The sequence below is a fragment of the Chiloscyllium plagiosum genome, unplaced genomic scaffold (genome assembly GCF_037043375.1).
Source record: "Chiloscyllium plagiosum isolate Xiang-an unplaced genomic scaffold, Cpla_swu_hap1 HiC_scaffold_26, whole genome shotgun sequence".
Taxonomy (NCBI): Eukaryota; Metazoa; Chordata; class Chondrichthyes; order Orectolobiformes; family Hemiscylliidae; genus Chiloscyllium; species Chiloscyllium plagiosum.
In genome coordinates, this window is record NW_028270164.1 from 61,765,173 (window position 1) to 61,788,080 (window position 22,908).

Genomic DNA, 22,908 nt, shown 5'->3' on the forward strand with positions numbered 1-22,908 from the left:
TGTCACATCCAATGACAATGACACTGAGACAGGCCTCTTCCTTTCCCTCTGTAAGAGGCTTGAGAGGCTGAATGTCCTCCTTCTGTCCCTCTGTCACAGGCTTGAGAGGCTGAATGGCCAACTCCTGTACCTCTGTAACATACTCAACAAGCTAAATGACCTCCTCCTGACCCTCTGTAACAGGCTTGAGAGGCTGAATGGCTTCCTGCTCGCCCTCTACACACAGTATCAAGTGGCTAAGTCGGCTCCACCTTTCCCTTTCTAACAGAATTGATAAGCTGAATGGCCACCTCTGGTTCCTCTGTAATAGGACCTGAGACAATATGTGACAGAGCAACACATGGATGATGAGCAGCTGGTAAATTGTATCTGATGGAGTTCCTCATCAGTTTCAGAAACACAAATAACATAATGGACTCAAGGTGTCCTCTCAGTAACACCTTGTACAGCTGTAGTAACACTTCTGTATGCTTTGATTGATTCCCTTTGCAAAATATGCCAACAATCCAGCTTTCTACCTCTTCAAGTAATAAAAGGCTGGTGTGGGACAAATGGTCTCTTCCTTACTCTCTGTAACAGGCACATGGGGATAGAATTGTGTCCCGCTGTCCCTGAGCAGCAGTCTCAATGCATTGAATAACGTCTCAAGATTATGACAGGATTTGATGAAAAGGTACTTAAAACTAGGGGTAGCATTACCTAAAGTCGATGGGCAATAAATATTGTTACCTTGGTTTATAGTTTGTGGAAATTTCCCAACCAGTGTTTTTATGCAGCTCGTATATTATTTTATCACTGCATCCTTTTGTAAACAGCGTGGAACATGTACAACCCTGCAGTGTTCTGGTACTACTCCCAGATAAAAGAAAGAAAGGTTAACAAAATTGAAAGAGTTATGGTCCATCCCTCAGCAACCCTCAGACATTCCATCCAGACCCAATAACTTCCTTTTTATTGTGATAAGAAAAGTGATGTAAGGAAGGGGTTAAGTGAATCTGTTTTTTTTTCTGTGGCTATGATTAATGCCAGCCTCCAGGGATTCTAATTATCCCAATGGAAACTTTCCATCTTCAACAATAAATGGGCTCCATTTAATGTGTTATCCTAATAGTATGAGCAGACGCATCACCGACATACTAACATGGATCAGCAGCTCCAGAGAGAGGGGGAGGAGAGATGAGAATCTGAGAAAAGTAGACTGAACTTTTTCAACAATGTATAGAAGTTTACCCTATGATGTTTGGTACCTTTCTACATATTACGATCAATTGTCATTACCACGGCGGATCAAAAATGCACTTTACATTATTCAATATTTTTATTATCCTATCCTGGCGATCGTTGGTGTCCCTGGTAAGTCTCACAGTCCAGTTACTAATTATATAAACTATGCATAAATGTATCACTGTACTTTTCATTTACTGTACACTCCTTGCATCCATTATGATTCCTGCTGAGACTCCGAATCCAGATATTCAATCTACAAATCACTGCATGAGTGAGATCGTTCATTCACTCTGGCCCTCTTTGCATCTGTCAGTGTCCCTCATGGATCTCTATGTTGACCCACTCAGTTTCAGCTGTGAACCATGATTCATTTTGTCACTGGCCTTGTTATTTAAATATTGGGAGCACAGAGGTGACTGTCTTCTGTTTTCGTTACAAACTCCATTACCTTCCTCTGCCTCCATCCCATTCCTGGTCAATATCTGAGGCTGAAACAGACGAATCATAACTATGGTGATCCTTTGGCTATGAGCTAATTCCTGACACCATACTTTAACTGTTCCAAAATTTAACTGCTGACACGAGGAATATACTCCACTAGCTCATCCCATTTTTATTTAACCTTGAGCTAGTAAATACAGCCTTAATGATGCCCATTATCTGCTGCTGACAGTCCCAACGTCAAACCTGCATGACTAAATCTGTGTTGATGTTCCATGGCTCATATCAAAACTTACATCAAAACCCCATCTGTCCATCATTCCTGTGCACACTGATCTATAGATCCGTTACTGGGTCTGGAAATATCATAGTTTTAATATTCTCAAGCACATTCTCACATCTGTCTATGAAATATCTCTCAATCTCTCTCTTTCTGTTCATTACCCAAACTATTACCGGTTGATTTGGTTTGCTCATTGTCATCATATATCCCTGAGTGCATTGGAAAGCTCTGTTTTGCAAGTAGGACAGGCAACTTTTGTTTTTCGTTATTCATTCATGCGATGAGGGCATTGCCAGCTTAGCCAGCATTTATTGTACATCCATATTTTGCTCAGAGGGCAGTTAAGAGTCAACCACATTTCTGCGGGTCTGGAGTCACATGTAGGCCAAAACAGTTAAGGATCGCATATTTCCTTCGTTAAAGGGCATCAGTGAACCTAATGAGTTTTCCAACAATGGATTCATGGCATTATTAGACTGTGCATTCCAATTTTCAAATTCAATTGCATTCAAATTCTACCACCTGCCATGGCAAGATTCGAACATTCGAACATTCCCAAGATCATTGGCTGGATCTCCGGATTAACATGATGCCAGTCGGCCATTGCCTCCCCTGCTCACAGCTCACACGGACATACAGATCATAGGATGGCCAAATAGAGGGAGGTGCGACAGGTTTCAGCTGCACACGAGATGCAAAAAGCAACATCAACATTAACAAGATCAACATTAATTGAAGTTGGAGAGTCCATTCACCAATCAAATAACATCAGGGAAAACTCTGTTCCTGAAACAGCTGGTGTGTGTATTTAGGCTTCTGTAACTTCTGCCTGATGGAAGAGGATATAGGAGATCATTACGGGGATGCAATGAGTCTTTAATGATGTTTGAGCCTTTGAGCGGCACGGTGGCACAGTGGTTAGCACTGCTGCCTCACAGCGCCAGAGACCTGGGTTCAATTCCCACCTCAGGCGACTGACTGTGTGGAGTTTGCACATTCTCCCCGTGTCTGCGTGGGTTTCCTCTGGGTGCTCCGGTTTCCTCCCACAGTCCAAAGATGTGCAGGTCAGGTGAATTGGCCATGCTAAATTGTCCGTAGTGTTAGGTAAGGGGTAAATGTAGGGTTATGGGTGGGTTGCGCTTCGGCGGGTCGGTGTGGACTTGTTGGGCTGAAGGGCCTGTTTCCACACTGTAATGTAATCTAATCTAATCTAAAAAAAAAGTCCAGGACAGGTTGTTCAATTTTGTCACTCTGAGGATTTTGACCCTCTCAACCTCTGCTCTGCTGATGCAGATGGGGGCGTAATCTCCTCCTTTCTTTCTGAAGTCAATGATCAGTTCCTTAGTTTTACCTATATCTAAAGGGAGGTTATTCTCATTGCACTACATCATCAGACCCTCTATCTCCTTTCTGTATTCTGACTCCTCGTTGTTCGATATCTGTCCTACTAAGTGGTGTCATCAGTGAACTGAAATATGTTGGCCATTTGAAATTTGACAACACAGGTGTGGATGTACAGGGAGCACAATTGTGGGGCTGTGGACACATCCTTGGGGGGGCTCCAGTGTTGAATGTTGTTGTGGAGGAGTTACAGTGATTTATCTTCACTAATTGTGGTGTGTTGGTCAGAAGCTGAGGATCCAGTTGCAGAGGGAAAAGCTGAGAACAAGGTCAGGGAGTTTTGAGATGATTCTGGAGGAGATAATGGTGTTGAAGGTAGAGCTGTAGACAATGAGCAGGTGTCTGATGTGGATGGCCATGTTGTCCAGATGTTCCAGGGATGAGTGCAAGGATAGATCTGCAGACCTGTTATGTCGGTAGGTAAATTGTAGGAGATCGAGGCTAGCTGGGAGACTGGAATTGATGTGGACAATGACCAGCTTCTCGAAGCACTTCATGATTATTGAGGTCAGAGCCACAGGGAGGTAATCATTCAGGCACATTGCATGTGCTTTCTCATGATAATGGTCTTCTTGAAGCAGGTGGGGACTTCAACTTGTTGGGGGAGTGGTTGAAGATGTTTAGAATATCTCCACCAGTTGGTCTGCACAGGATCTAAGTTCTCAGTGTTGTGCCTCTCTGGGTCTGGGCCTTCTCAGGGTTGTGTCTCTGTGGGTCTGGGCCTTCTCAGGGTTGTGTCTCTGTGGACCCGGGTGTTCTCAGTGTTGAGTCTCTGTGGAACCGGGCCTTCTCAGGGTTGTCTCTTTGTTATTCCTTGCGTTCTTACAGTCACTGTCAAAGCCGTCGCTGTTCTGGTTCGTGCCATCACAGAGTCAGGTTTCTGCAGGTTCAGAGTTCAAGCCTTTATTCTGGCAATTGTCCTGAGTCCTGCAGGAAGCTGGTGGATTTGCTCTGCGCCTGTAAATTCAGTATCAATTGTCCTGTGGTGTAGACTTCCGCAGGATCTTCAGACCTGTAATTAGATTTAACCGAACATTATTTGTCATTTCTTTACACTTAGAATTCAGGTTAAAATGTTTGTAATGGTTATAAGAAATATGACAATAAGATCTGCTGTAGAGAGTTCACAAACACTCGTCCGGTTTTGGCGCCATCTTGACTCCAGTTGTTGATACTGAAACTGGTTTTCACCATGCATGTCCCCCGTAAATGATTTTCACACGTGCGGCCTCCAAACCCCTCCCCCCCACCCCCCACCAGATACACACACACATATTTACACACAGACACACACATACACACACACAGATGGAATTGACCACAGCCCTTGCTTAGCACTTGCACAGTGGATATACAGAGTTATAACTTTGTGGGAGCTCCGTATAGTGTTACTTGCAGCATGGGCTGCAGATTTCCCTGGCTTACCTTGTTACTTCGTGAAAATATAGCCCTAATACACTGGCAAAGGTTTTTGATGGTCCCCATCCTGAGCAAATCATGCAGATTATTGAGCAGCAAAACAGCATAGTTTGCACAGCTCTCCATGCCTAGCTGTCAACTTGTCCCAGTTTATATTCTCAGGCTGGTCCTGTCAGGTAGGTTTAGACCATAACAAACCATTTCAGCTGATCTACCAATCCTTCATTCAATGTTCTCATTCTTGCAACTTGGACCCTCCAAAGACTATTTTCTCCAGTTAGTTCCACTTCCTGCCCTAATCCTCATGTTTTGGCAACATGTTCTCAGATGAATTACTTGTGTCTTTCTCTCTTGAATGTATTGTACAGCATGGAAACAGACTTTTGGTCTAATTCTTCCAAGTTGGCCAGATAATGTACATTACTCGCATCACATTTGCCAGCAGTTGACCCATATCCCTGTAAAAGTTCCTATTCATGTACGCATCCAGATGCTTTTTAAATGTTATATTGTACCCACCTCCACCACGTCATCTGGCAGTTCATTACATTGGTGCAGTTCCCTCAGCATGAAAAAGTTGCCCCTTTTCTATCTTTCCACTCTCAGCTTAAATCTACTTTCTCTAATTTTCGTCTCCACCAGCCCATGGAAAAGACCATGATCATTTAAATCATCCATGCCCCCATCATTTTATAAAAGACTAAAATGTCACCCCTCAGCCTCAAATGATCCAAAGGTAACAACCTCAGCCTATTCACTCTGCCATAAACTCACCACCCTGGACACCATCCTTGCAAATGTTTTCTGAAGCCTTCCAAGCTACATTTTTTCTGTAGGAAGAAGACCAGAATTGCACACAGTATTCCAAAGTGACCTAACCAATGTTGTTTATAGTCACAATATGACCTCACAACTTTATTTACTCAATGCTCTGACCTTTAAAGGAAAGCTAATCAAATGCCTTCTTCACTGTCCTATCTCCCTGTGACTCCACTTTCAATGAAAATATGAACCTGCACTCCAAGGTCTGTTTGATCAGCAACACTCTCCAGGACTTTACTATTAAGTGTGTAAGTCCTGCCCCGATTTGCCTTTACAAAGTGCAGCACCTCACATTTATCAAAATTAAACTGCGTCTGCCACTCGTCGGCCAATTGGCCCAACTGCTCAAGGTCTGAGTACTGTACTCTGAGGTAACCTTCTTCGCTATCCACTACACCTCCGATTTTGGTGTCACCTGCAAACTTACCAACCATACCCACTGTGTTCACATCCAAGTCATTTGTACAAATGACAAATAACAGTGGACCCAACACTAATCCTTGAGGCTCACCACAGGTCACAGGCCTCCAGTCTGAAAATGTACTCTCTACCACCACCAACCTCTGCCTTCTACCCTCGAGATAATTTTGTATCCAAGTGGCTGCCTATCCCTGTATTCCAATTCATCTCAATTTGTTAACCAGTCTACCATGTGGAACTGTGTTGAACACCTTACTGAAGTCTGCATGCAGAACAATCACCGCTGAGTATGCGTGCGTATGAGGAAAGGGATCTGCCAAATCCGCCCCGGATTTTCCAAAATACACCCTCCAAGTGAGACTTCACCCAGGCGCAGAGTGTGAGGGGACCCTGATTGTACAAAGAGCTGGTCTCCGAGCAGTGTCACCTCATTCAATAGCCCCTGCCGCTTCACATCATGGGGAGAACAGTGCTGCCAGTGGCTGTTAGGATCACAATAACATTCAGCTTCTATGATCCAGAACGTTCCAGGTAGGAATGGGTAACATATCCAGTGTGTCAACAACAATGTCCCTAGAGAGTGAGTGAGGATATATATGGTGGCTGAGGCGATATAATGTTTTCTCCATCAGCAGGGAGCTGCAGGTGTGTCCTTGATTTCCAGTATAGTGGGGTTCCCGATGGTGTACATGGCTCTGCGGTCAATGGGGAGAGATAGAGGAACTGAAGGACCTCTACTTTCTTTAATGTTACATTGTGACCATGTTGGTGAATTTCCACTGTCTTGGCAACAGCTATAGCCTCTTCATTCAGAAGCTGTCAGCCATTCCCAAGGTCATCGTGTCTCCACATAGAAAGAAAAAAATAGCCTCTTATTAAAGGCTTCACACTTGATACACGGCTCAAAACACCCTCCCCCTCAATATTCCCCATTGCGAACTGACCACATCAAAATATCCTGTGCCTATTGAGTGCAATGGAGCCACTAGGAACATCAGACAGCATAACATCAGGGAGATGGAGCAACACTTCCAAAGTCTGAACTGGTCAGTGACAATCATCCAGTACATAGTGTGTCACTAAGTCCTATAACCTCTCTCTATTTCAGTAACATACCTTCTCCCTGAAAAAAAGACAGCTTTTCTCACATGTTGTATTCCATCAGTTAAACATTATCCATAAACTTTTTCAGTCCATAACCATTTGCAGACATTCCACCATCTCTTGATAATTTAATTTTCTGCTTATTTTGGTGCCTTGCCAAACATCGTTAGAATACATTTGTTCGACATTTTCAAATCATTGAATTTGATTAAGTTAAAAATCACACAACACCAGGTTATAGTCCAACAGGTTTAATTGGAAGCACACTAGCTTTCGGAGCGACGCTCCTTCAAAAGCTAGTGTGCTTCCAATTAAGCCTGTTGGACTATAACCTGGTGTTGTGTGATTTTTAACTTTGTACACCCCAGTCCAACACCGACATCTCCAAATCTTGAATTTGATTGCAATTGTTTGTCAATCCAGCATTGGTAACTGCGTGACTCCACAGGTTACATTCTGTCAAACTGATCATGCCTGATTTATCCTGACTGTCTGTTCCTGTGTGATACCCAGTCCTCCCCATTCCAGTGTATCACATTCGAAGGACTGAATAAGAACGAGGAACATCAGTCTGCAATGCAGCCCCTCGAGCCTACTCTACCATTATATATGACCACGACTGATGTCAACTTGACTCAGTTCCACTTTCCTGCCTGCTCTCCATAATCCTTCATTTACTTAATGCCCTAGTATCCACCGCAATCTGAAGAAGTGAGTTACACAGGTCCACAAACCTTTGAGAGAAGTAGGTCCTCCTCACTCCTATTTTTAAACAACTCTGCCTTATTCTCAAACTGTGATCTCTTGATTTAGACTGGCCCACCTACCTACCTTCCTGTCTAAGGTAGGCCCACCTACCTTCCTGTCTAAAATAATGTCATCTGAAAAATTGCCTGCGGTATTTTCAATCCAGTCAATCAAGTAATAATATAGATTACAAATAGTTTGAGCATGAGGGCTGAACTCTAAGATACCCCAAAGGTTGCCAATCAACAATCCACCCATCTATCCCATATCTTGGATAGAGGATTGACAAACCATTTTGTTGGTTTGTCAATCCTCTATCCAAGACAATAAGTTACTCCTCACACCACGTGATCTTACTTTGCAAGTTAGTATTTTGTGTAGTTTCTTATTCAATACCTTCTGGAATTCCAGATTTATTGCATCTCCAGGATCCCTATTCTCCATCATGTTTGTCGCACCTTTCAAAAACCCAAGCAAGTTATTCAAAGATGATTTACCCTTTGTAAAACCATAGCAGTTCAGGCAGCATCTGAGTAGCTCGGATGCTGCCTGAACTGCTGTGCTTTTCCAGCACCGCTCTAATCTAAACTCTAGTTTCCAGCATATGCAGTCATTGTTTTTACCTTTGTAAAACCATGCCGATTCTGGTGGTTTGTAGTTTGACTTTGCAAATGTCCTGTTAGTAATTCCCTGATAATGGATTTTCCAAATTTGCCTCACATCCCACTAGCTTGTTCATGACTGTGTATTCCCTACTGAAGAAGATTGTTCTAATCTCCCCTTTCTAAAACCTCCACGTTTCTTTCAATTTCTGTGTAATGGGTGTAAGTCATTAAAAGATCTGCATAAGGAGCATGTGTGATTGGACACATTCTGTTCCTGGTTTATGCATTCGATGGGCTGAAAGTCCTCCTGATATTCTGATATTCTAGTATCGGTGGCCAGAATGTCTTGATCCAGTTCCTGACTAAAAGTTTGAAAGTCTACTTGTCCTCCTTCTGTTGATGTGTAAGAGGTTTGAGGACTCATGGAATTTCCTATTGCTATGTAACAGTTTGAGGGACTGAAGAGTCTACTCATATACCTCAATAACAGACTCGAGATGCTGAACTGTTTCCTCTTGTATCTGTGAAATGGGATTGATAGAATGATTTGTCTTCAACCCTTCCCATACAACAGACATATTTCTGAATTAAATCCTCTTTTCAAATATTAAATTTGAAATAGTTTTGTGTCATCTCCATTTCCCGTGCTACAGCCTCAATGGAATGAATGACCTCCTCTTATTCCAGGGTACTAATCTCCAGTCACTTTGTGGCCTGGGGTGTTAAGGATATGACGAGGCTGAATGGACTGATTCTGTTGCTGTGTAAAAGGATACTGGTGCTGCATGGCCTCTTCTCGGTAAGTATGATAGGCTCAAGTGCTGATTGGCCTCCTCCTGAAAGTGTATGTCAGTATCCAGGGGCTGAAAAGCCTCATCCTCTTCTAGTGTAACAGTATCAAAGGCCTAAAAATAACTTCTTCTGTTCCTGTATAACAGGCTGGAGAAACGGAATGGATTCCTCCACTCTCCAGGGGACTGGAGAGTGGCGAATATTGTGGAGAAAGTGAGGTCTGCAGATGCTGGAGATCAAAGTTGAAACTTTATTGCTGGAACAGCACAGCAGGTCAGGCAGCATCCAGGGAACAGGAGATTCGACGTTTCGGGCACAGGCCCTTCTTCAGGAAGGGCGAATATTGTGCCCCTGTTCAAAAAACGGAATACAGATAACCCTGGGAATTACAGGCCAGTTAGTCTTACTTCGTTGGTAGGCAAAGTAATGGAAAGGGTACTGAGGGATAGAATTTATGAGTATCTGGAAAGACACTGCTGGATTAGGGGACAACCAGCACGGATTTGTGAGGGGTAGGTCTTGCCTTACAAGTCTTATTGAATTCTTTGAGGAGGTGACCAAGCATGTGGATAAGGGTAGAGCAGTGGATGTAGTGTACATGGATTTTAGTAAGGTGTTTGCTAAGGTTCCCCATGGTAGGCTCATGCGGAAAGTCAGGAGGCATGGGATAGAGGGAAATTTGGCCAGTTGGATAGAAAACTGGCTAACCGGTCGAAGTCAGAGAGTGGTGGTAGATAGTAAATATTCAGCCTGGAGCCCAGTTACAAGTGGAGTTCCGCAGGGATCAGTTCTGGGTCCTCTGCTGTTTGTAATTTTTATTAATGACTTGGAAGAGGGAGTCGAAGGATGGGTCAGTAAATTTGCAGATGATACGAAGATTGGTGGAGTTGTGGATAGTGAGGAGGGCTGTTGTCGGCTGCAAAGGGACTTAGATATGATGCAGAGCTGGGCTGAGGAGTGGCAGATGAAGTTCAACCCTGTCAAGTGTGAGGATGTCCATTTTGGAAGGACAAATAAGAATGCGGAATGCAGGGTTAACGGTAGGGTTCTTAGTAAGATGGAGGAGCAGAGGGATCTTGGGGTCTATGTTCATAGATCTTTGAAAGTTGCCACTCAGGTGGATAGATCTTGTAAGAAGGCCTATGGTGTATTAGCGTTCATTAACAGAGGATTGAATTCAAGAGTCATGAAGTGATGTTGCAGCTGTACAGGACCTTGGTTAGGCCACATTTGGAGTACTGTGTGCAGTTCTGGTCGCCTAACTTTGGGAAAGATGTGGAAGCTTTGGAGAGGGTGCAGAGAAGATTTACCAGGATGTTGCCTGGAATGGAGAATAGGTCGTATGAGGATAGGTTGAGAGTGCTAGGTCTTTTCTCATTGGAACGGCGAAGGATGAGGAGTGACCTGATTGATGTTTATAAGATGATCAGAGGAATAGATAGAGTAGACAGTCAGAAACTTTTTCCCCGGGTACAACAGAGTGTTACAAGGGGACATAAATTTAAGGTGACGGGTGGAAGGTATAGGGGGAATGTCAGGGGTAGGTTCTTTACCCAGAGAGTGGTGGGGGCATGGAATGCACTGCCTATGGGAGTGACAGAGTCAGAATCATTGGTGACCTTTAAGCGGCAATTGGATAGGTACATGGATGGCTGCTTAAGCTAGGACAAATGTTCGGCACAACATCATGGGCCGAAGGGCCTGTTCTGTGCTGTATTGTTCTAATTTCTATGTTCTATGTTCTATTATTTGTGTTAAATCACTTCTGATGCTGACTCCTTCCGGTGTTCAATGTAAAAATAAGATCATCTTTCATTCTTGCAATGGGTATTGGACTGGCCTGATCATCCTTTCCTGAGACGTTCACACCTTTATTGCAGGAATCAGTTGAGAATACCATCTCTGAGCTTCTTCCAATGTAACGATATTCTTTCTTCAGTCAGGAGACTAAATCTGTACACATGACTCCAGATGAGATCTCACTATGATCCTGTACAGCAGCAGGAACACGTTGACAGCTGCTGTAAGGTTCCCACCCAGGTTAGAGCAGCCTCAGCTCTCTGAGGGAATCACAGCATTGTTGAAAGATTGTTGTCCTTCTCTACTCCACCAGCATAATGGATGATGTGGTATAAATGTCACATATAGAATAAATAACGTGGCCAGATAATCACAATGTCATGATATACCGGGATAGAGCTCGCCAAATATCTCTCCTGAATCTACAATTAATCTCCCCAGATCCCAAATCACTGAGATTACACAGAATCTGGTAAGATGGAGGATAGAAACAACAACGAGAAGCATCAATTTATACATAAACGTGAAAACTGGTATACAAATGTTGGGCATGTTTCAAAACAAGAAATGAGAGATATAGGTCTGTAGGTGCTGCAGTAGTAATGGATTCATTTAACTTGCATCTAAATTGTGTGATCTTAAGTGAGTGGTAATGTTGGGGAAAACGGATTTCATAAGTGTGTATGAGATAGTTTACTTTAATAGTATGTTCAGCACCTAGCCAGAGAGCAGCCTAATTTGGAATTGGTGTTGTGTGATCAGAAGTGCTAATTGACAAAGTTGTTGAAAAGTCGCTTTTGGGATTAGTGATCATAATCTATTGACGTTGGAGACATGAAAACTGCAGATTAGTTAACTTGTAGTGGAGAACTAGAGGAAATGGTACAGTTGGATATTCAGGAGGATTTTTTTTCAAGAACTCACACATTTCGGGGCAGGTAAAATAGTAAGGTGAAAGCGAGGTAAAAGCTTCCTTATTTAAAGGGAGTCAGAATATAGATGTAAATATGTCCTGTATTGGTTGTGTACAGTGTTCGTGAGAATATACCTGAAATATTGTGTACAGTTTTGGTGTCCCAATCTTAAAAAAAATACCGACCACAAAGAAAGTGCAATGTACTTTCTCCAGATTAATCCTGCAAGATAGCCTGATGAGGAAACTCAGCCTGTGTTTAAAAGAATGAGAGGTGACCGCAGTGAAACTTAGAAAATTCACACAGACAGGACTGAGTAACACAGGGGTTGGAGAAGTGTTGACAGGCAAGATCAACGAGAATCAAAAAATATTGTGCATGTACATCAAGTGGAGCAGAATAACCAGGGAGCAATTAGGGCCAGTTGGAAACCAGGAGAACAATCTGTGTTAAGCTGGAGAACGTTGATAGATGGTGACATGAATGCTTCACATCAGTTTTACTTGGGAGAAGGAGGATGCAGGTACAGAATTCGAGAAGATGGATTGTGAAACTCTTGAGCAGATTGGTACAATGTGTAAGCAGGAATTGGTGCTTTTGGCTCTTAAAAATTGGACAAAGTCACAGGTTCAGATGCGTTTTAGCCCAGGATGCTGTTGGAGACAAGGGAGGAAAGGCCCTGATCCAAATGTTTAAGTAGTATCTGGCCACAGGAGAGGTGTCAGAGGACAGGAGAACTGCTTATGTAGTTGCATATTACAGGAAGGGTAGTGGAGATAGACGAGGGGATTATAGACCTGGTCTATCAGTGTTAGGGAAACTACTGTAGAAAATAGGGAAGGAGAAAATTGATCTCCATTTGTCAACGCAAGGTTTGATCAGGGAGAGTCAGCATGATTTTATCAGAGAGATGCTATGCCTAACAAATTTGAATTAATCCTTTCAAGGAGTTTAGTTATGTGGTTTTTCAGCAAGCCCTTTGGCAAATTCCACACGGGACATTGATAAACAAAGTGAAATCTTGTGGTATCAACTGTTATTTTCAAGTTACATCCAAAACTGTCTTAGTGGCAGAGACAGAGTGTGGTAGTAGAAGGCTGTTTGTGTGACTGGAGACCAGCGTCAGATGGTGTACCACAGGGGTCAGTGCTGTGCCCCTTATTATTTGTGGCATGCATTAATGATACAGATGTGAATGTGGAGGGGAGTCAGTGTGGAGTGTGACAAGTAAGTTTGTGTTTCACACAAAGATTAACCGGGTTGTTGCAGTGAGGAGGACAGTCTTATATTAAAGGAGGATACAGATGGAAAATATATATTGGAACGTGTAGCTGAAATGGGCATCAGATTATTTTCACAGGTCGGTGCAACATTGTGGGCTGAAGGGCCTGTACTGCGCTGTAAGATTCTATGTTAAATGCTCTATGAATGGTCAAATGGTCAGATCAAAGTCAGATGGAATTTAAACCTGATAAATGTGAGCTGATCCCCTATGGAATGAGGAAACAGCATACTAGGAGGCTCAGACAGTGCTTCTCCACAGGTCCCTAAATGTGACTGGACAGTGCAGCTGATGAGTAAAATAGGGCACAGGGGACTGTAGGCATAGACTTTATTCATCAAGGTATAAATTATAAGACAGTGATAAGACCAATATGAAATAGTGTGTGCAGTTCTAGCCAATCACATTACAGAGAGGATGTAATTGCTCTGAAGGGGGTGCTGAGGAGATTCATGAGGATGTTCTCTGGAATGGAGCATATCAGCTATAGAAGATGCTGGAGAATTTCAGGTTTGTTTCTTTAGAACAGAAAAGGCTAATGGGGATGTAATTCTGAAATATAAGGTTACGATGGGCATGGACAGGATGGATAGACAGCAGCTGTTCCTTTTCGTCAACATGCCAAGAACAAGGGTGCACATTTTTAAAGCAAAAAGTTTGTTTTTGGGAGAAGATTTGAAGATTGCTTTTCAGCCAGATGGTGCTGCTTCTGGAATGCAGTTTCGCAGAGGGTAGTTGTCATGGCTAACCTCACAACCTTAAAAAGTACTTGGGCGAGCACTTGTGTCATAGTTAAAAATCACACCACACCAGGTTAGAGTCCAACAAATTTAATCGGAAGCACTAGCTTTCGGAACGCTGCTCCTTCATCAGGTGGTTGTGGAGTATAAGGTTGTGGAGACATACTCCACAACTACATGATGAAGGAGCAGTGCTCTGAAAGCTGGTGCTTCCAATGAAACCTGTTGGACGATAACCCGCTGTTGTGTGGTTTTTAACGTTGTTCACCCCAGTCCAACACCATTATCTCGAAATCTTGAAGTGTCATAACATTCACGGCTAAGGGCCTCTTGGAGGAAAGTGGGAATAATGGGGATCATGTTGTATTTCTGACAATTAAGAGCCTGTGCTTCTGTGGTCGTATAGTTGTGGAAGGTCAATCATTGAACAGCTTAAGACAGGCATTGATGGGTTTCTGGACTGAAAAGTTAGCATGTGATCAAGGCAGGTTTTTGAAATGGGAAACAGTGAGAAGGTCAGGGTTATTCCTACAGACAGGAGAAAGTGAGGACTGCAGATGCTGGAGATCAGAGCTGAAAATGCGTTGCTGGAAAAGCGCAGCAGGTCAGGCAGCATCCAAGGAACAGGAGAATCGACGTTTCGGGCATAAGGCCTTCTTCAGGAAAGACTGTCTATTCCTACAGGCAGTGTGGAAGTGTTCCTCAAAGCAGTCTTTGTTTGGTTTCACAATGTAAAGGAGGCCGCATTGTGAGCAGCAAAGGCAGGAGATTGGATTGAAAGAGTAGAAGTGAAATGCTGCTTCACCTGGAAGGTGTGTCTGGGGCCTTGGACAGTGAGGAGGGAACAGGTGAATGGGCTAGTGTTGCAGCTTTGGCAATTGCATGGGAAAGTGCCATGGGGACGTAGTGAAGTGTTCGGGGTGATGCAGGGTGTCACAGAAGGAAAGGTTCCTGTGAAATTCTGACAGTGAATGGAAAGGGAAGATATGATTGCTTGCACTGTCCTGCTGGAGATGATGGAAGTGGTCGAGGACGATACTTTGAATGTGGATTCGAGTGTAGTGGAAACTGAGGACAAGAGGATTTCTGTCATTCTGCAGGAAAAGAGGGCAAGGGCTGTGGGCAGAATCAAGGGCAATGGGTGAGTCACAGCTGAAGGACATGGGACCAGAATTGGGTGGATTTCTTGTAGATGGAAACGGAGGTCATGTTGGAGGCTTCCATCAGGAATGTGGTATCACCAACAGAAATGACAGAGGGAGAGAGAAACTGGGAATTACTCTCAGCTGATCAGCAGGCAATCATTTAATGTAGAGGATTCCACAAGTAAAGTGCAATATAAAGTGATTGAAGCCACTGCCACAGAAGGCTGTGGAGGGCAAGTCATTGGGTATATTTAAGACTGAGATAGAAAAGTTCCTGAGTATCAAAGGAATCAAGGGTTATGGAGCAAAAATAGGAAAATGGGGTTGAGAAACTTATCAGACATGATTGAATGGCAGAGCAGACTTGATGGCCTTCTTCCTGCACCTGTATCTTAGGGCGTTCCTGCGTTTGAAACATAAAATTACAATGCTGGTCCGGCAAGTAACTAGGTTGATTCATTAGGCTGATTCCTGCAATGGAAGTGTTGACTTTTCAAGAATGTTTGAAATGATTAGCTGTTTATTCACTGTCATTGAGTAATACAAGATACAGAGGGGGCTTGACATGGTAGATGTTGAAAATGTGTTACTACTCCTGGGTACAGTCATGAACTCGGGGACATAGTTAAAGAATAATGGATATTGATTTAAAACTGAGATGCCATGAAATGCATTCTCTCATAAGGTAGTGAATGGCAGGAATTCCCTCACCCAGAGAATTGTGGAGGCCAGATCATTAGAAGCATTTACAGAGGAGGTGGATGGGCTTTTGATGCATCAATGAGTTGAGGGTTAGGGAGGAAAGTGGAGTTGAGCCCTGGAGTCGATCAGCCATGTTTTTATTGAATGGCAGGGCAGCCTTGAGGGGTTGAATAGTCTAATCTTGTTCCTTTCCAAGTTGGAAAGAAACTGGTTATTTCCCTGGAAGTTGTGTTATGCAATGTTGCATTCAGGGAGAGCAGAGGATTTGATTGAACTAACCCTGGGTGAGGTCTGGGGGCTGTATTCACATTGAATCTGGGTCTGCAGCACTGACTCCAACCTCTCCCTATCTGAGTGTTCTGCACTCCTCTCCCTCCACTCCAACCCCAACCTCACCATTAAACCAGCTGACAAGAGAGTGCTGTGATATATTGGTGCACTGCCCTCTACCTCGCCGAAGGCACATGCCAACTCGCTGGCATCACCTCATACCGCCTGCTAAATTATGACCAGACCATCATCGCTGAGACCATGCACGATCTCGTCGTCTCCCATTACCACCCGTTTCTATGTTCTCTCCAAAGTTCATAAACCTGACTGCTCCAGCCGACTGATCATTACTGTCTGCACCTGCCCCAATGAACCCATCTCCTTTTATTTCCATTCTGTCCTGTCCCCGTTGGTCCAGGAAGGCTCCACCTACATTCAGGACATCATCTACACCATTCACCTTCTCCACAGCTTTCAGTTCACTGGCCCCCACAATCTCATCTTCATCATGGACATTCAGTCTCTTGACATCTGTGTCCTCCATGAGGAGGACCTCAAGGCCCTCCATTGCTTCCTCACTCACAGACCCACCCAGTCCCCCTCATCTGACACCTTCCTGAGAGAATTCGTCCTTGCCCTTAACAACATTTCTTTTCAATCCTCCTACTCACTTGCAAATCAGAGGGGTGGCTATGGACACCTGCATGGGTCGAATCGATTCCTACCTCTTTGTAGGTCACATAGAACAGTCCCTCTTCTGTAGTTATCCCGGCACTATCCCCCACCTTTTCCTCTGCTGCATTGATGACTGCATCAGCGCTGCTTCGTGCTCCCACAAGCAGCTTGAATAGTTCATTAATTACTCCAACACCTTCCACCCTGTCCTCAACTTCACCTGGACCATCTCCGACACCTCGCTCCTCTTCCAGGATCTCTCTGTCTCCATCTCCAGCAAGCGACTTACCATGGACATGTATTAGAAACCCACCATCTCCCACATCTGCTTCGATTCCACATCGTCCCAAATACCCTGCTGCAAAAATGCAATCCCATACTTCAAATTCCTCCAGCATATCTGCTCCCAGGATGAGCAATTCCACTCCAGGACATACCAGGTGTTCTCCTCCTTCAAGGACTGCAACTTCCCCACCAGCATGATCATCAATACCCTCAGCCACATCTCCTACATTTCCTGCAGCTTTGTCCTCAAACAGAATCCTTCCCAGATACACAAGGATAGATTGCCCCTGATCCACATATTCCACCCCACTCATCTCCAAATACAGTGCATCATCCTCTGCCACTTCTACGATCTGCAATCAGATCCCACCAACAAGTTGATATTCCCCTCCCCGCCCCACTGCATTCTGCAGGATCCAATCAATCTGTGACACCCTCGTAAGGTCCATAATCCCTCCAACCCCTTGTCCACACTTGGAACTTTCCCCTCCATCTGCACAAAGTGTAAAACCTCCCACTCACCACCATCCAAAGGCCCTGAGAATCATTCCAAATGCAGCAAAGATTCATGTGCATTTCCTCTAAATTGCCTCTGTTGCTCCTGATGTTGTCTCAACTCCTTCGGGGAGACTGAGCGCAAATTCCGGAACCAGTTCAGGGAATATTTATCATCCATACACTCCAATTGACCACACTTTCCGGTGGCCGTCCATTCCAACTCCCCCTCCCACTCCCCCGATAACATGCTCATCTTGGGCCTCCTCCATCGTCAACATAAAGCCACAAGCAAAGTGGAGGAAGAACACCTCATCTTTCTTCTTGGGTGCTTACAATCATACGGCCTTAACATAGAATTCACCAGCTTCTTTATTTCCCTGCCCCCCACCTCATCCCAGGTCCAGCATTGCCTCTCCACCCTATCTCCTTAACCAGACCCTACCTGTCCATCTTCCTTCCCATCTATCCGCTTCACCCTTCCCATTGACCATTCACAGTCATTTCCTATCAGCATTGCTATCCCACTTATCTCTTCCCCAAGTCCCACCCCATCCTTCTGTTAATGTCTCAGCTCCTTTCTCCTTCCCGTTCTGCTCAAGCTTTCCAACCTGAAATGTCCCTTTCTCCTTTGATGTTGCTTGATGAGCTTTTTCTCCAGCTCTATACTTTATCCACTCTGAATCTCCGGCATCTGCAGTTCTCACTGTCTCTAAGTTAGTGAGACGGGGTGGTATATACAGGTCCACATGCTGGGAGGATAACTGCTTCGGGCTTACAGCTCAATACATTGGTATTACCTGCACAACTCCCTGTGCTGGACTTCAACAGAGTCCAGGTTTATATATCAATGCACTGTAGTAATCTGCACAATTTTGCTGTCTGGACAGATTGCCGGGTTATACTGAGGGGTACACCAGCCTGGATTGCACAGTGCTCTGTGCTGAACAGACAGCTTATCTTTTTGGTGTTGAGTCTGGTTCGGTGACGTGGAATGAGAATGCGATACAATTAACAACTTCATGTGCTCTGACAATTCCTTTATTTTATGTTCTCATTTATGTGAATATACCTTCCAAACTCTCACTCCATTAATGATGCCGTGTGAGTATTCATAGAATCCCTACAGTGTGGAAACAAGACCTTTGGCCCATCAAGTCTACGCTGGCCCTCCGAAGAGTAACCCACCCAGACTCATTCCCCTTATCCTACATTTAACCATGACTATTGCATCTAACCGACATATCCCTAAACACTATGGACAATTTAACTGAGCCAATCTACCAATATCGCATATCTTTGTGACCACGCGAGGAAATCCACACAAACACGGGGAGAATGTGCAAACTCCACACAGACAGGCACTACAGTCTGGAATTGAACCAGGGTTCCTGGTGCTGTGAGGAAACAGTGTGAACCACTGAGCCATTGTGCCGCATATTCATCATGTTGGTGAATATCCCTGTCCTTTAAGCAACCACAGCCTCTTCATTCAGAAGCAGTCAGCCAATTCCATCATCTTCAGGTCTCCACATGGAATGAAGGGATTGCCTCTCGGATAAAGTTAATCTCCTTGTTGCATGGCACAAAACACCTCTTACCGACAACCAAACACATCAAAACATTCCATGTGCACTGAGAGCAATGGAGACCACTGGGAATATCAGGAAGCAGACCATCAGGGACATGGGTGAGATAGAATGTCTGAATGGGTGAGACAGAATCATCCCATAAACAATGTATTATAAGATTAAATTACTTACTGTGTGGAAACAGGCCCAACAAATCCACATCGACCCCACGAAACACACCCACCCAGACCCATTCCCCTACATTTACCCCTGCACTTAACACTACGGGCAATTTTGCATAGTCAATTCACCTAACCTGCACATTTTTGGACTGTGAGAGGAAACCGGAGGAAACCCACACAGACACGGGGAGAATGTGCAAACTCCACATATTCAGTTGCCTGAGGCAGGAATTGAACCCGGGTCTCTGGCGCTGTGAGGTAGCAGTGCTAACCACTGTGCCACCGTGCCGCCCACAATTTCTGTAAAATCCCTGGAACACTCTATATCCAAAATTCTCCGATCATTCTATAACTGACATTGTCTGGAACGTTCTATAACCGATATTCCTCGGAACGTTCCATAACTGGCATTCCCCAGAACATTCCATAACCAACATTCTCCAGAATATTTGGAACCAACATTCCCAGAACTTTCTATAACCGACATTTGCAAGAAAATTCTATACCCGACATTCCCCAGAACATTCGATAACCAACATTCTCCAGAACATTCTGTAACTGAGGTTCAATGCAACAGTTTGCAAACAACATTCCCTGGAACATTCTGAACTGACATTACTTGTGAACGGCCGGATGCCAGCAATTTGACCAAAACATAAGATCCCGAGGGAAGAGATCCAATTCCAGGGAGAAAGAGACACTGTTTCGAAGTCTCCTCAGGCAGTTAAAGGGGTGAATACGTTTTCCCTGCATTTACATTTCTACACGACAAAGGATCAACTACAATGTAAGCGAAAAGACAGAAATTTCCAACTTCCATTTGCCTTCAAGGAACTGGGAGAGAATCGTTCAAGACGGCAACATTTTCATCCTATGTATTTGAAACTGTCAATAAGTGACCTGTGTCTGCTCTTGAGTGACTGAGTGTGTAGGAATGTTCTAGAAAACAGCAGTTCTTATGGATGTGTGTCCACGTGTCTGGGGAAAGTTGGTTCCTGTGTTTTATGTCACATTTTTGTAAGTAATTCAGATCTTACCAATTGTTATTTCAGCTTCAACTATTTCAATTAATCTCTGAATACAATGACACATTTGAAAATCTCACTGGGTCTTCAATCCAACTGATAACTTTGACTCCAGGCTGATGTATAATTTGTTTGTTTCCATTCTTCACAGTTAACGTAGTGACGGTTTACGTCCTGCTTTATAAAGATTGTGGATTATCTCCATGTGTCAGACGTTACCTGGGGGCCATGGCAGTGGCCGATCTACTGGTTATTATTCTCGACCTGATGTTGAGACACATTCCTATTGTTTATAAGGAACAGTTTGATTTCCTGTGGGCTATCCATATGTGTAATATCCATGCCGTGCTGCTTTATGCAGCCACTGACTGTTCTGTCTGGTTCACTGTCACTTTCACCTTTGATCGATTTGTGGCCATTTGTTGCCAGAAGCTGAAAAGTAAATATTGCAGTGAGAAAACGGCAGCTGTGGTTCTGGGAACAGTGACTGTGCTGAGCTGTTTAAAGAACATTTTCTGGTATTTTATGCTCACAGCTCGGTATGCGCTTGGGAATTACCCCTGGTTTTGTGACGTAACAGATGGTGTTCGTTACTCTCATGTCTGGGTCACAATCGAGTTCCTCCACAACATTCTAAACCCAGGTGTGCCATTTTTCCTGATTTTGCTGTTCAATATTTTCACTGTCAGACACATTGCAGTGACGAGCAGAGCCCGCAGGAGACTCCAGGCTCACGCTAAAAGGGATGGGCAGTGTGACACAGAAATGCAAAATCGAAACAAATCCATCACTTTACTGTTTGTGGTCTCAGCCAATTTCATCCTGTTATGGTCAACGTTAATGATATATTCTATATGGTTCCGGATGTATCATATTGGACATCGGGCTATGTTTCTGCATTGGTTTGTTCGGGAATTGGGTTACATGCTGCAGCTCCTCAGTTGCTGCACAAACACTGCGATTTATGCTGTGACCCAGACTAAGTTCAGACAGCTGTTGAAGAGTGTGCTGAAATATCCCTTCACCCAAATTCATCAATCAATCAAATTCACTCATTAACCAATCCATCCAGGATTTTGTCATTTCAGGTCAATGTTGCTGCAATGAATCCACCTGTCACTATTGTAACAGATTGAGGGTAGTGTTGGTTTGTCCAACATAATCCCACTGAGTTTTTCAGGGCACATTTCAATGTTTCTCACAACACAGGGACCAGTCAGAAATGGCACCATTCCACTGACTATATCTGCAGTGTATTTGTATAGAATAACACAGTTCATTAAAAAGTGCCAAGAGGCAGAGATGTTTGTCTTTGTTTTGAAGAATCTGAGGTGGAGAGTGACAGACTCAGCTCCGCGTCCTGGTCCACGTGGCCTGGGGTGTGACGATGGGGGAGTGTGTGGAGCAGTGAGTGTGATGGTGGGGGAGTGTGCGGGGGAGTGAGCATGATGGTGCAGAATTGCACGAAGAGTTAGCATGATGGTGGGGTAGTATGCAAAGCAGTGAGAGTGATGGTGGGGGAGTGTGCAAAGCAGTGTGTGTGAGACAGTGTGGGCTGTGCAGGGTAGATAGTGTGACAGTGGAGGGTGTGTGCAGTGCAGAGAGTGTGATGGTGGGGATATGTGCAGAAGAGTGAGTGTGACAGTTGGGGGCTTGGTGTGCCTGGCAGTGAACATGAAAGTGAGGGAGATTCCGGGGGTAATGAGTATGACAGTCGGGTGTGGTATGGGGAGAAAGCGAGATGGTGGGGGAGAGTACAGGGCAGTGTGTGTTTCGGTGTAGGAGTGTGTGAGAGAGTGAGAGTGTCAGTGATGGAGTATGCAAGGCAATCAGTTTCAGAGTGTGAGAGTGTGCGGAGCAGTGAGCGTGACAGTGTGCAGGGGAGTGATAGCGAAGGTGGAGGAGTGTGCAGGGGAGTGAGCATGTTGGTGGCAGAGTGTGGGGGAAACAGCATGATGTTGGGGAGAGCAGGGGATGTGAGTGTGATGGTGGTGGAGTGAGCGTGACGTTGGGTGTGTGTGCAGGGGATTGAACGTGATGGTGGGGAACTGCGGAGGACTGAACATGATAGTAGCAGAGTGTGATGGGAGTGAGCTTGACAGTGGGTGAGTGTGCAGGGTAGTGAGTGTGATGGTGGGGGAGCATGCGAAGCAGTGAGTGTGACAGTGGGGGAGAATGCGTGTGACAGTCGGGTGTGGTATGAGGAGAAAGCGAGGCAGTGGGGGAATCTGTGTGAGTGTACAGAGCAGTGAGCGTGAAGGTGGGGGAATGTGCAGGGGATTGAGGGTGAAGGTGGGGAGAGAGTGCAGGGGAGTGAGCATGACGGTGGGGAGTGTGCAAGATTCTAAACATGATGGTAGGGTAGTGTGCGGGGGAGTGAGCGTTATGGTCGAGAGGTGTGCAGGGCACTGAGCATCACAGTAGGAGAGTGTGAGGGGAAGTGAGTGTCACGTAGGGATGTGTGAGGCAGAGTGAGAGTGATGGTGGGGAATGTGTGAGGTAGTAAGTTTGACAGTGCGAGAGCGTGCATGGGGATGAGAGTGATGGTGGGGGAATGGGAG

The 22,908-nt window shown here is 44.6% G+C and overlaps 1 protein-coding gene across 1 annotated transcript; it reads left to right on the top strand.

The window, feature by feature from the left end:
* Window positions 1-1,214: 1,214 nt before the first annotated feature.
* On the top strand, window positions 1,215-21,539 carry LOC148145195 (putative G protein-coupled receptor 139). Its single transcript, XM_087973791.1, has 2 exons — window positions 1,215-1,353; window positions 20,499-21,539. The coding sequence occupies exons 1-2, from the start codon at window positions 1,215-1,217 to the stop codon at window positions 21,404-21,406; spliced, it is 1,047 nt and encodes a 348-aa protein (XP_087829917.1). The 3' UTR covers window positions 21,407-21,539.
* Window positions 21,540-22,908: the final 1,369 nt, after the last annotated feature.